This window comes from Lynx canadensis, chromosome C1, assembly GCF_007474595.2.
Source record: "Lynx canadensis isolate LIC74 chromosome C1, mLynCan4.pri.v2, whole genome shotgun sequence".
NCBI lineage: Eukaryota > Metazoa > Chordata > Mammalia > Carnivora > Felidae > Lynx > Lynx canadensis.
In genome coordinates, this window is record NC_044310.1 from 103,676,075 (window position 1) to 103,690,902 (window position 14,828).

The 14,828-nt window shown below is 39.3% G+C and overlaps 1 protein-coding gene across 1 annotated transcript in view; it reads left to right on the forward strand.

Moving 5' to 3' along the window:
• The window catches only part of LOC115520397 (Golgi pH regulator), a 61,723-nt gene that overhangs the window by 19,983 nt on the left and 26,912 nt on the right, over positions 1 to 14,828 (forward strand). Inside the window, exons 6-7 of the mRNA XM_030324717.2 lie at positions 2,499 to 2,619; positions 3,531 to 3,611. Coding sequence (XP_030180577.1) covers positions 2,499 to 2,619; positions 3,531 to 3,611 — 202 coding nt within the window. The remainder of the gene's footprint in view (positions 1 to 2,498; positions 2,620 to 3,530; positions 3,612 to 14,828) is intronic.

Below are 14,828 nucleotides of genomic sequence, written 5' to 3' on the forward strand. Positions count from 1 at the left end.
TAGTGGTGTAGATTTTTCTGTCATGGTGACTAGATACTTGATGATGTCATTTTCTAGGATAAGTAATGCAGAAAGGGGAAGATAAGTTGAACTTGAGGTATGTTGAATTTGAAGTGCCTGTGCACATCCAAAGTGATGTTCAGTAGGCAGTTGGATACAGGGGGTCAGCAATTTAGGACAAAGAATGGATTTAGGAGTCCTCAGGGAGATAACTCCAGGAATCTAAAAAAATCAGGCACAATCGGCTAAATGTCGTTAGATGAATCTGGGGAAAAGCGCAGTACCACCCATGGAAAAATGTATAGACTGAAATGAAAGATTATTTTGGCCCATTATGAACAGAGAAAGACCAAGAAAATACGAGAGAAGTAAAAGGGATAACTGAGGAAAATGGTATGAAAGCCAAGAAAGGAAAATAATTTTGAGTAGCAATGATTCAGTGTCATAAAAGATCAAATTAAGGCAGGATTGGAAATGTCATTGGGTTTTGCAACCAGAAGAAAATTCATGACCATATTATAGTAATGGTTAAGAGCATAGACTGTGGAGCTACACTGCTTGGGTTTGAAGCCTCACTCTGCCTCTTGCTAGCTGTGTGGCCTTGACAAAATTTACCTCCTAGGTGCTTCCATTTCCTTATCTGTAAAATGAGGTTTTCGATACTGTTTGCCTCATAGAGCTGTAATGAGGAGCAAATGAATTAATACAAGTAGAATGCTTCCACGGTGCCTGGTGCGTAACAGGTGTTTGATGAATGTTGCCAATTTTTTATTGCCATTACAATTATTAGTGAAAGCAGTTTCCTTTAGGGTAGGAGAATGGAATGAAAGCTGAATTGCAGCCAGTTGAGGAATAAGTGGAAGTGAAGAAGAGGTAATAGGAAGTGTAAACTCCTTTCAAAAAGCATGGCCATTAAAGGAAAAATAGAGGATTGGTAACTAGAGGTAAACTCAAGGCCTGCAGGGAAAGAACCAGCAAAGAAGGAAAGATTGAAGATGAGAGAGATGACAGGAGATGGAATAGGATTCTGGAGGAGGTAGAAAGGGAATAAGATCACAGCACATAGAGAAGTCTTAGCTTTGGACACTGTCTTGTTTGAGGGAGACAAGGTGGGAGGATGATTGCAGATGTGAATATAGTAGAGTGAAGGTGGTATAACCAATAACTTCTGTAATGAGGGCATTGGCTAAGGAGAACAAGGATTGAGAAAATGGATTAAAGATTATCTGCTAAGGGGGGTGGGGAGAGATGGTTGACCAAGGGCAAGAAAAGGATCCCTCAGTAGTAGTGTAAGCCATGTTAAGACTGGAGACCTAAATCTGTAATGGCACCAACGTCGGGACGCGTTTTAGCAGTTTTAGCATCTCAGGCACGGGCACAGGGAAGACCGAGTGTCAGATTGATCCAGGATTGGGAGTTTTCAGGATCAGCACTTCAGAAGGACAGTGGGGACAGAGTCCTAGTGAGAGAAGTTAAAGCAAGCAAGCTTGGAGGTCAGGCTCAGTGAAGAAGGAAATGGAAGGTAGGGGGAAGCAAAGGACAAGAGACCAGAGGTCACAAAGAGCTCTAAAATGGTGTAGTGGAAACACAAGAGCAAGAGAACATGATTATTGGAATTTCAGTTCCAAAGCCAACAGAATTCCTGCATGGCAGCTCTGATGTTAGGCCATAGGGGTAGATAATGCTGAAGTGGATCCCATCCTAGAAACAGGAGTGAAAACAAAGCTAGTTTTGTCGGGTGCTTCCAAACTTCCTGGCTTGTTCTTCAGCATTGCCTTCTCTCATTTATCCAAGATCTCAACAGCATTTATTTTACCTACAGACTTTCAGCATTCTCAAATCATAGGAAACAGTTGATAATTAGAATGCAACTGATCATCAAAAACTCACATATTTGCGTTTGAAGTACTCATTCACGTATAAATTCAGCCCGTTTGTTAGATGCCTTATGTGTTTATTGGCACAAATGAATAAAACATAAGCTCCTGAGACCTAAAGAGCTTATGACCTAAGGAGGAAATGTGTGTGTATATATATGTATATATGTGTATATATATATATATATGTATGGATGTGTGTGTATATATATATATATATATACATATATATATATTGACAGTAACTATAGTGCAAAGTGTTACTTTGCAAAGTAAATCTCCAGCAGACTTACTTTGCTGATACATATATTTTTTTTTACCAAAGCTTTTACTGAAAGTGCATTGCTCTGTTAGTGTTCACACTACCTTGAGTAAGCAATCAGTGAGTGTTACTTATAATTATTACTGTTACCATCACCCAGTAGGAGATGATTCTAGAAGCATGTGAGATATGACGAAAATCAACAGACTTTTATACATTTATTATGGAAGATATACATATTGATAATTAAAATTTGGCTTACATAAGCTGTATGTAACAGTTGATGTTTTTCGTGATGTTTCCTCTCACAGTACATTTGATCTTTATCAGCTGACATTAAGGTGCTTTGATGTTTTTAGGGATTTTGTCCATAGAACAGCTCATCAGCCGGGTAGGTGTGATCGGTGTGACTCTCATGGCTCTTCTTTCTGGATTTGGTGCTGTCAACTGCCCATACACGTACATGTCCTACTTCCTCAGGTAAAGAGAACTTCGTCTCTTTTCTTTCTTCCTATGACTTCATGCATACGTACGTGATATCATGCTGCCATCATTAATACTTAAGTATTAGATCTGTGACACGGACTTTTTATTCTTTCCCTCTGCCCTTATGGGCATTATCCTAGGAGTCTTCCTGAATAAGTCTTATCACTTATATTGTTTGTCCTTATTTGTCCTACATTCACTTATTTTTAAAATGGTTGTTTCACTCAGACCCTCTACCTCCTCTTAAAGGCACATTTCTTGTGGACAGCAGTGCAAGCTAATCCCAACTTCAGTCAATCGCTTCCTCCCAAAAGTAGCACTAATTGTGCCTCGGATAAACCTCATTGGCTATAAGACTGCCCTTGCACAAAGCTTTGCCAAGCTGCAGGCGTGCTTACGAATACCTCATAAATGTCACTGGATCAGGGGCGCCTGGGTGGCTCAGTCAGTTGGGCTTCTGACGTCAGCTCAGGTCATGATCTCACCGTTCCCAAGTTCAAGCCCCATGTCAGTCTCTGTGCTGACAGCTCGGAGCCTGGAGCCTGCTTCAGATTCTCTGTCTCCCTCTGTCTCTCTGCCCCTCCCTCGCTCATGAATGTCTCTCTCTCTCTCAAAAATAAACAAACATTAAAAATATTTTTAAAAAATGTCATTGGATCAGAGCTAAGAAAGACTATATAAGAGAGCCACTTACCTTCCACTACCCTGAGACTGCAAAAAATATTAGCTATAAAACATGGCAACAAAAAGACTTCTGTTTATTATAATCATGTTAATATTCTCTAGAAAGAGGTCCTTCAATTACTGGGTAACAATTGAGGTTTATGTGTTTGTCAGCGGCCTTGTATTTATTGTGCCCAAGGATGGGGTCCCAAAACATTGCTAACAGTTTGTGCTTATTATAGAAATGTGACTGATGCAGATATCCTCGCCCTGGAACGGCGACTGCTCCAAACCATGGACATGATTATCAGCAAAAAGAAAAGGTAAGATACCAGCACATTAAAAAACCTGTACTCTTGGGGTGCCTCGGTGGCTCAGTCGGTTAAGTGTCTGACTTCAGCTCAGGTCATGATCTCGCGGTCCATGGGTTCAAGCCCCGCGTCGGGCTCTGGGCTGATGGCTCAGAACCTGGAGCCTGCTTCCGATTCTGTGTCTCCCTCTCTCTCTGCCCCTCCCCCGTTCATGCTCTGTCTCTCTCTGTCTCAAAAATAAAAGTAAATAGGGGCGCCTGGGTGGCGCAGTCGGTTAAGCGTCCGACTTCAGCCAGGTCACGATCTCGCGGTCCGTGAGTTCGAGCCCCGCGTCGGGCTCTGGGCTGATGGCTCAGAGCCTGGAGCCTGTTTCCGATTCTGTGTCTCCCTCTCTCTCTGCCCCTCCCCCGTTCATGCTCTGTCTCTCTCTGTCCCAAAAATAAATAAACGTTGAAAAAAAAAAAATTTAAAAAAAAAAAATAAATAAAAGTAAATAAATAAACGTTAAAAAACATGTACTCTTAGAATTTCTCAACAAGAAAATGTGACTGTGAATTGATAACAGGGAGTTTCATCATATTCATTTTTACAATAAGATACCATCAAAGATTTTGAGGTTCCTTGGTGGCTCAGTCAGTTAAGCATCCGACTCTGATTTCAGCTCAGGTCGTGATCTCATGGTTCATAAGCTCAAGCCCCGCATTGGGCTCCACGCACTGACAGTGCAGAGCCTGCTTGGAATTCTCTCTCTCCCTCTCTCTCTGCCCCTCCTCAACTCGCTCACTCTCAAAAATAAACTTAAAAAAACAAAAACAAAGACTTAATGTTTAGTCTTGTGTGAATGAAATTTTCAAATTCCATTTATTTCCTGACTTTAATTCTCTTGAGATAAGTTGTTAAAATAACTTCTATAGTTGAAGGTATTCTACATTGATTGGATGCTTTAAAAGTCTTTTGTCCTACATTTTTACAAAATCTGCATGCCTGATTTCAATCTTTTCAACTTCCTTTTCTCCAACTACTTTGAAAAATCCTTCAAGTCTTCTAGCTATTGTCCTTTTTGTCATTTTTAAGAAGTAGACTTACAGTGTGTGTTTTTAAAGTGGCATTTCTAGAAATCTGTATCACGGTGGGTTAAAGCCTAGGCTCTAGACTCAGACTTTCGGAATTTGAATCCTTGCCGTAGAGTTCACAGTGTGGCCTTGAGCGTTACTTCATGTCTTGGTTTCCTCAACTGTAAAATGGAAATAATAAGAATGAGTTGACATGTAGAACTCTAGAACAGTGAACCATACATAGCTAAGGAAAACTATTGAACTTATTAATAGTCTTGGAGGACAGTCATTAGGTTTTAGTGCTTTGTCTTCATTTATGCATTCGTGTATTTTCATTCTCTTAATATAGGAAGCCCAGTTTCTGCTAGGCACTTTCCTAATTGCTGAACGGTCATAGAGATAGAATGAGGAACAAGATAGTAAGTTATTGTCTTCATGAAGCTACTTAGTCTGTCTTTATTAAAGTCCTGTTACCCAAATAAAAACTGTGACATAGAGGTTTTAAACTGCATGAGTGTTTCTGCATTTCATGTTTCGTCCTTCAACATTTTTCTATAGTAAGACCCATCAAGTCAAAGTCAAAGAAGGCTTTAATGTAAGATATGACCACAGACTTTACAATGATAAAGAGGATGAGATTTACCAGCTAATTATTTGTCTCTATTTCTGTACATCTGTCCAAGGGTATTGAAAGTAGATACACATGGATATACATTTGTTCTCTGGGTTTTGTCCACATTCATTTTATACAGTTTATTTTACATGAATGAATATGAATGTAGATTTAAAAAATATAACAGTAAGAGCAACATTATTCAGTATTGAAAGATAATTATAAAGGAATAATACTATCTTGATTCCCATGATTGTTCTCCTTTTTACTATATTTTATTCATATAGAGATAAATCAATCCCCCACCACCTTCCCCTCTGCCAACCATCATTTCTGTGTATTTGAGTGTTTCTGTTTTGTGTTTATTTTTAGATTCCACATATAAGTGAAATCATATGATATCTTTCTGTCTGCCTTGGCATAATAACTTCTATATTCATCCATGTTGTTGCAGATGGCAAGGTATCATCCTTTTTTTTTTTTTTGGCCATGTAATATTCTCTGTGTGTGCATGTGTGCGCACGCGCCCAACATTTAGGTTGCTTCCGTATCTTGGCTATTATAAGTAATGCTGTAGTAAACCTAGGGGTACATGTAGCTTTAAAATTATTGTGTTTTTTTTTTCTTTGGGTAAATACCCAGTAGTTGAATTACTGGATCCTATGGTAGTTCTATAGTTCTGTTTTTAATTTTTTGAGGAACCTCCGTACCGTTTTCCACAGTTGTACCAGTTTACATTCCTGTCCACAGTGCACAAGGGTTCCCTTTACCTCCACACCCTTGCCAACACTTGTTAATTCTTATTTTATCCATTCTGACTGGTGTGAGGTGATATGTCATTGTGATTTTGATTTGCATTTACCTGATTGGTGATGTTAAGCATCTTTTCATGTGTCTGCTATCCATCTGTATGTCGTCTTTAGAAAAATGTCTATTCAGGTCCTCTGCCCATTTTTAATCAGACTGCCTTTTTGATGTTGAGTTGTATAAGTTCTTTATATATTTTGGATACTAACCTCTTATTGGATACATCATTTGCAAGTAGCTTCTACCATTCAGTAGGTTGTCTTTTTATTTTATTAATGGTTTTTTTCACTGTGCAAAAGCTTTTTATTTTGATGTCCCAATAGTTTCTTTTTGCTTTTGTTTCCCTCAACAGAGAAGTCATATCCAGAAAAATATTTCTAAGATTAATATCCAAGAGATTACCACCTGTGTTTTCTTCTAGGAATTTTGTGGTTTCAGGTCTCACATTTAGTTCTTAATCCATTTTGAGTTTATTTTTATATATAGTGTGAGAAAGTGGTCCAGTTTCATTCTTTGCATGTAGCTGTGCAGTTTTCCCAGCACCTTTTATTGAAAGGACTTTTTTTCCCATTGTATATTCTTGCCTCCTTTGTTATAGATTGTTGTATAGGTGTGGATTTATTTCCGGGCTTTCTATTCTGTTCCACTGATCCATACTACTTTGATTACTATAGCATTGTAGTATATCTTTAACTCCAGGTTAGTGATACCTCCAGTTTTGTTCTTCTTTCTCAATATTCCTTTGGTTTCTAGAGTCTTTTGTGGCTCCATACAAATTTTAGTATTATTTTTTCTAGTTCTGTGAAAAAGGCTGTTGGTATTTTGATGGGGATTGTATTCAATCTGTAGATTGCTTTGGATAGTATGGACATTTTCATAATATAAATTCTTGCAATCCATGAACGTGGTCTGTCTTTCCATTAATTTGTTAGCTGCAGTGTCTTTGATCAATACTTTATAGTTTTCAGTGTACAAGTCTTTTACTTCCTAGGTATTTTATTATTTTTGGTGTAGTTGTAAATGGGATTGTTTTCCAAATTTGTCTTTCTATAATTAGTTTCAGTTTTACTTCTTTCTTATGAATTTGGATGCCTTTTATTTCTTGTCTGATTGTTGCAACTAGGACTTACAGTACTGTGTTGAATAAAAGTGGTAAGAGTGGACATTCTTTTTTCCTGATGTTAGAGGAAAAACTGTTTTTCATCATTGAGTATGACGTTAGCTGTGGGTTTTTCATGTATGTCCCTTTTATGTTGAGATATGTTCCTTCTGAATCTACTTTGTTGAGTTTTTATGATCCAGTGTTGAATTTTGTCAAATGATTTTTCTGTATCTATTGAGGTGATTATATGATTTTTATCCTTTGTTTTGTTAATGTGATGTGTCACATTAATGTGTGATGTGTCAATATTGAGCCATCCTTGCATCCCTGGAGTAAAACTCACTTGGATCGTGCTGAATGATCCTTTTAAAGTGCTATTGAATTCAGTTTGCTAGTATTTTGTTGAGGATTTTTGCATCTATGTTCATCAAGGGTATTGTAGTTTTTTTTGTAGTGTCTTTGGATGGATTTGGGATCGGTAATGCTGGCCGCGAAGAATGAATTTGGAAGCCTTTCTCTTTTTTGGGGGGTGGTTTGAGGAGAATAAGTATTAACTCTTCTTTATTTTTTTTTTTAATTTTTTTTTAATGTTTTATTTTATTTTTGAGACAGAGAGAGACAGAGCATGAGCGGGGGAGGGTTAGAGAGAGGGGGAGACACAGAATCCGAAGCAGGCTCCAGGCTCTGAGCTGTCAGCACAGAGCCTGACGCGGGGCTCGAACTCACAGAGGGTGAGATCATGACCTGAGCCGAAGTCGGAAGCTCAACCGACTGAGCCACCCAGGCGCCCCAATATTAACTCTTCTTTAAATGTTTGGTAGAATTCACCTGTAATTCCTTCTGGTCCTGGACTTTTGTTTATTGGGAGTTTTTTGATTACTGATTCAATTTTGTTACTAGTAGCTGGTCTGTTCAGAGATATCCTATTTCTTCCTGATTCAATTTCAGAAGATTCTATGTTTCTAGGAATTCATCCATTTCTTCTAGGTTGTCTAGTTTGTTGACATATAACTTTTTGTGGTAGTCTCTTACAATCCTTTGTATTTCTGTGGTGTCAGTTGTTTCATTTTTATTTCTGGTTCTATTTATTTGGGTCCTGTCTCTTTTTCATAATGAATCTGGCTAAAGTTTTGTCAATTTTGTTACCTTTTCAAAGAACCAATTCTTGATTTCATTGATCTTTCTACTTGTTTTTAGAGTCTATTTCATTTATAATTTCTGCCTTATAATAATAAGATCTTTATTATTTTCTTCCTTCTAACTTTGAGCTTTGTTTGTTCTTTCTCTGGTTCCTAATTTAGGTGTAAAACTGAATTGTTTGAGATTTTTCTGATTCCTTGATGTAGGCCTGTGTTGCTGTAAGTGTCCCCCTTAGAACTGCTTTTGCTGTATGCAAAAGATTTTGGATGATTGTTTCTCCACTTTCATTTGTCTCCATGTATTTTTAATTTCCTCTTTGATTTCTTAACTGACCTATTGGTTTGCCTGGTAGCATGTTTAGCCTCCATGTGTTTGTTTGTGTTTTTTCCAGTTGCTTTCTTGTGATGGATATCTTGTTTCATACCATTGTTGTCAGAAAAGATGCATGATATGATTTCAGTGTTTTAAAATTTATTGAGACTTGTTTTGTGGCCAGCATATGATCTGTCCTGGAGAATGTTCCATGTGTACTTGAAAAGAATGTGTATTCAGTTGTTTTGGGATGTAATGTCCTGTATATATCTTTTAAGTCCATCTGGGCTAATGTGTCATTCAAAGATGAAGTTTCCTTTAAAAAAATCCAGTTTCCTTACTGATTTTTCTGCCTGTATATTCCATTCATGCATTGATGTAAGTGTGATGTTAAAGTTCTCAACTATTGCTGTATTACTGTCAGTTTTTCCATTTATGTTCTTAACATTTGCTTTACGTATTTGGATGATTCAGCGGTTGCATGAAAAGATGTTTACAGTTGTTCTGTCCTCTTATTGGACTGCTTTCTTTATCTTTATGTAATGCCCTTCTGTGTCTCTTGTTAAAGTCTTTGTTTTAGGGGCACCTGGGTGGCTCAGTTGGTTGAGTGACCAGCTTCAGCTCAGGTCACGATCTCACAGTTTGTGGGCTCGAGCCCCACGTCACGCTCTGTGCTGATGGCTCAGAGCTTGGAGCCTGCTTCGGATTCTGTGTCTCCCTCTCTTTCTGCCCCTCCCCACCTTGTGCTCTGTGTCTCTCTCACCTCTCTCTGTCTCTCAAAAAATAAGTAAACATTTAAAAAAAATTTTTAAAGTAATAAATAAATAAAGTCTTTGTTTTAAAGTCTATTTTGTTTGATGTAAGTACTGCTACCCTGGCTTCCCCACCTCTCACCCCTGCTTTCTTCTGCATGGAATATGTTTTCTAAGCCCTTCATTTTCAGTCTGTGTGTGTCTTTGGGTCTGAAGTGAGTCTGTGCTAGGCAGCATACAGATGGGTCTTGTTTTTTTATCCGTTCGGTCATTCTAAGTTGTTTGATTGGAGCATTTAGACTGTTTACATTTAATCATTGATAGGTTTGTACTTATTACCATTTTGTTCATTGTTTTCTGATTGTTTTTGTAGTGCTTCTGTTCCTTTTTTCTTCTCTTGCTGTCTTGTCTTGCAATTGATGACTTTCTCTAGTGTATGCTTGGCTTTCTTGCTCTTTATTTTTTGTGTATCTATTATACATATTTGTTTATGGTTACCATGAGGTTCAGATATAACATCCTAAGTATGAAACGGTGTATATTAAGCTGATAGTCACCTAAGATCAAACACATTCTGAAAGAACTTTTTTCACTCCCCTCCCCCCATTATATATATATATATATATATATATATATATATATATATATATTGTCATATTTTACATCTTTATATTCATTGTTTTCTTCTACTTATGGCCTTTTCTTTTTACTTAAGGAAGTCCCTGTAACATCTCTTCTAAGGCCTGTTTAGTGGTGATGAACTCCTTTGAGTTTTGGATGTCTGGGACAAACTCTCCTTCAATTCTGAATGATAACGTTGCTGGGTAGAGTATTCTTGGATGTAGGTTTTTTTTCCTTTCAGCACTTTGAATATATGTTACCATTCCTTTTTGTTCTGCAGTTTCTGCTGAAAAATCAGCTGATAGCCTTATGGGGTTTCTCTTGTATGTAACTATTTGCTTCTTGCTGCTTTTAAGATTTTGACATTTGACATTTTAATTACGATGTATCTTGGTATGACCTCCTTGGGTTCGTCTTGTTTGGAACTCTTTGCTTCCTAGACCTGGATGTCTATTTCCGTCCCCAGGCTAGGAAAGTTTCTGTTATTTCTTCAAATAAGTTTTCTCCCCCTTTCTTTCTCTTCTAGGATCCCTATAATGTTAATGTTTACTTGCTTGATGTGATACAAAAGAACCCTTAGTCTTATTTTTTTTTAATTCTTTTTTCTTTTTGCTGTTCAGCTTAGGTAGTTCCCATTACCCTTCTTCTAGATCACTAATCCATTCTTCTGTATCCACTAATCTGTTGATTCCCTCTAGTGTATTTTCCTTTTCAGTTATTGTATTCCTCAACTCTGATTGGCTCTTTTTATATTTTCTGTCTTTTTGTTGAAGTTCTCACTGGCTTCTTACCCTTCTCTCCAGTTTCATGAGCATCTTTATGATCATTACTTTAAACTCTTTATCAGGCATATTGCTTATCTCCATTTCATTTGGTTCTTTTTCTGAGGTTTTGTCCTACTCTTTAGTTTGGAACATCTTCCTCTGCCTCCTCATTTTGCCTTTCTGTTTTTATTCTACGAATTTGGTGAAACAGCTACTTCCAAACTTGAGGAAATGCTCCGGGTATCATCATCTTCTGTGTAGACTGTATGTGACTGGTAATTTTTGTTGACTGGCAGAGGCTGGGGGCCTTGGAGCACTCCATTCTGGGTCTGCCCTGGTGGGATGTTTAGAGCTGAAGTGGGTGTGGGCCAGGATGGTCCTGGGCCTCTCTGTGCAGAGGGCACCCTGGCAAGATAGCCGAAGCTGAAATGTGTGCAAGCTACGGTGTCCCAGGGCACTCCATGCAGGAAGCACCCTGACTGGGTGGCTAGAGCCAAGGCTGGCACAGGCCAAGATGCTCCACTCCAGGGGCACCCAGTTGGGGGATGGCTGGAGCTGAGGTGGGGAATGGGCCAGGGTTCCCAGGGTATTCCACTCAGGGGGTGCCCTGGCAAGACAGCTGGAGCTAAAGTGGGCACAGGCCAGAGGTTCTCGAGAGGCTCCAGACACAGGGTGCCCTAGCAAAGTGGCTAGAGCTGAAACACACGTGAGCCAGGAGGTCCCAGTGCGATCTGCACTAGGGGTGCCCTAGCAAGCTATCTGTAGCTGAAGTGGTGTCAGCCTAGAGTGTTCCAGGGTGCTTTGTGCCTGTGTCACATGGTGAGATGGCTGGAGCTGTAGTGAACGCTGACCAGGGGTGCCCCAGCGTGTACAGTTCTGGGGCTGCTTTGGTGGGACAGCTGGACTGATGCGGTCCAGGGGCTCGGGGCTCACTGAGGTGGTAGTCTGACAGGGTGCTCAGATCCTGCTCCTGTCTGTACTATTAAGGTGGAGGGGGAACAAAAACTGTGGTACCTGCCAGCCCTGGCCAGCTAGAGAGAGTTCCAGCAGCTCCCCAGCTGTCTGGTAGGCTTGTAGAGCTGGTTCCTTTATATTCAAGTCGTTCTTGTAAACCATGCCTTTTTTTCTGTGCCTCAGGCCAGACAAATCTGTTCATGGTCCCTCAGTACAATTCCTCTCCCCCGCGCCCCCTGCATTGTATAGCATTGGCGGGGGGAGGGAGGGGGAGCTTCCCTTTAATACTGAGTCTCCACTATTTTGCCATTCTCTGTGGTCTGTCTACCTTTTGTTGTGCAGAAGCTGTTCAGTCAGCCCTCAGTCATTTTTTTTTAATGTTTATATTGAGGGAGAGAGAGAGAGAGAGGGAGAGCTGGGGAGGGGCAGAGAGAGAATCCCAAGCAGGCTCTGCACTGTCAGCTCGAACTCACAAACCTTGAGAGCATGACCTTGAGTCAAAATCAAGAATCAGACACGTACTGACTGAGCCACCCAGGCACCCCAGCCCTCAGTTATTTTTCAGGAGGAATTGCTCTATAAATAGCTGTAGATTTGGGGTGTCAGTGGAGGAGGTGAGTTCAGGGTCTTCCTACATTACCATCTTTGACACCTTTTCCTTGGATGTGTACTTTTAAGCCATTTCATCATAAGTCGTGGTTAGGAATTGACCCTGATCCCTACATGTACCCCTACAGGTTTTGTCTAGTCAGAATCTGGGATGGTTTGTGATCCTCTAGTGGATCTTATTAATTTGAGTGGCTCTCAGAAGAGTCAGCCTCCTAACTTGGCCTAATTATCACCGCAGTGGAGCTATCAGGGCAAATAAGCTAACATGACAACACTGGGGCCCTTGGGATTCATACTAGAAACACTGTTTTCACAAATACTCCTAGTTGGGCAGTAGTAGTGACCAGAAAACCATCTTTTAATTTACCAGGAGAGAGCCATAGTGAGATGACCTACAAGAAATATAACATCTGTTATGTACAAAAGAATTAATGGTTAAAAATGGGGGTAGGAAAGAGGCACACTGTGTTCTCCCTGGGAACACTAAAGAGAAGATGAGATTTATAGTATTTGGAAAACATTCATCAAAAACCTAGTTCAGGGGTGCCTGGGTGGTTCAGTTGTTTAAGTATATGACTCTTGATTTCAGCTCAGGTCATGATCTCACATTTCGTGGGTTCGAGCCCCTCATCAGGCTCTGCTGACAGTGCGGAGCCTGCTTGGGATTCTCTCTCTCTCTCTCTCTCTCTCTCCCTCCCTCCCTCCCTCCCTCCCTCCCTCCTTCCCTCTCTCTTTCTGTGTCTCTCTGCCCCTACCCTGCTTGATGTCTCCCTCAAAATAAATAAATAAACTTCAAAAATAATTTTTTTTAAACCTACTTCAATTAGTATGAACACGCTGGTTTAGTGATCAAAGCCTTCAGCTTTTTTCAGGTTAAAAGAATTAAGTGATCTGTTATTTTCTTTTTCTTTTGACTTAGATGTCAAAGTTTTTGTTTTGGTAATCTAGGATATAGCTAAATTATAGTCTGTACTCACAAACAGTATTAATACAACTTTGAAATTGTGGTTTTGTGGAAGATAGAAAATACAGCTATGCAACTCTCCCATAGTATAATGAAAAGAATTTGAGTCAGTCACTTTACAGTAAACATGCTAAGTGATCTTGAGCAAATGCTAGACTTAGTTTCCTCATTTGGAAAATGACAGGGTTGGCTAAAGGGTCTCTAGGATCCCTTTCCAACCACAAATTCTGAATTTCTAATTTTTGTTTGTGACTAAAAAAAAACTAGAGTATTATAATATGTAAAAGTTTAATGCAAGCTATTACTATAAAGAAAAAAATCTTAACCTATACTCTTGAGTTGGTTTATTTATTTATTTGTTTGTTTTTAGGCTCTCTTGAAAACTTGTAGCGATAGGGGAAAAAACACATTCACTGGTGAAATTTCAGCACCAGCCACAACTGCCTTCAAACCATGGTACTGCAAAGAGTTTACGTAAATCCTTCTATAGAGAATCATAAAAACTAGAAAAAAATCATAAAAGATATTATTCAAAGACACTGGAAAACGAACAGAGGTAAAAATTTTGAAGAGTATCACATTACCTCACGTTTTGTGGCTTTCTTGCTCGCGGTTGCTCTTCAGCCACTGCCCACTATCCTAGCATCCACTCAGACTGATAAATTTCCAATTACTCTGGTTTGAACTTGGAAGTGAAATTTTGGAGGCAAGAGACATGTAGAAGTACTAAGATAATAGAATCGAGGTATAAACTATCCAAGTCCCTGCCTCATCACTAAACAATACATTTGCAGAGTAGATACCAGAGAGCCTGAGAAAAAGTAGGGAGAAACTAGAAGGGGGTCTACCCTTGAAAGACATAATTCCCTCTTTTGCAGGTGTTGGTGCCTTTGGCTGCGTGCATTGCCTGAACTGTGTGTAAGATGGGCACACAGCTTGAATGACAGAAAGTGAAATTCTTAACTGGTTTAAGGTGTCACAAGATAGAACTCAGGACTGGCAAGGTGCAATTAGAAATTTTAGAGGAACCCCTAGAAACAAAGGGACCAGAGAAAGGATAGGCCTTAAAGTATAAAATCTGTTCAGATTCTTTGTCAACCACTAACTAACCTGCTCAGGCTCAGCAGAGACCACCAGAGTCAGCTACAAAGAGAGCAGCTGGATGCTGAAAAACTAAGCAAAGATAGTAGTTGCTGCATGCAGTAGGTATGATGGCTTCACAGTTTGAGCCCAGGTAAGCTAACTGCTTAATAGAACAACAACCAACCAAAAAAAAAAAAAAAAAAAAAAAAGAGTCCTCGGGGGAGGGGGGTGATAGATTCCCAAGTTACTGCAACATACTATCTGCAGTGTTAAGTTTTCAGCCAAAACTTACTCAACATACAAAGAAATGGGACCAAGCAATCTATGTTCAAGATAAAAAGCAGATAATAAGACACTTAACTTCAAGTGGGCCCAAATAATAGCCTTTAAGTCTTTTTGTGAAATCTATTATGAATTCTAAGAAATGAAGGAGAACATAATATCAGTGAACAG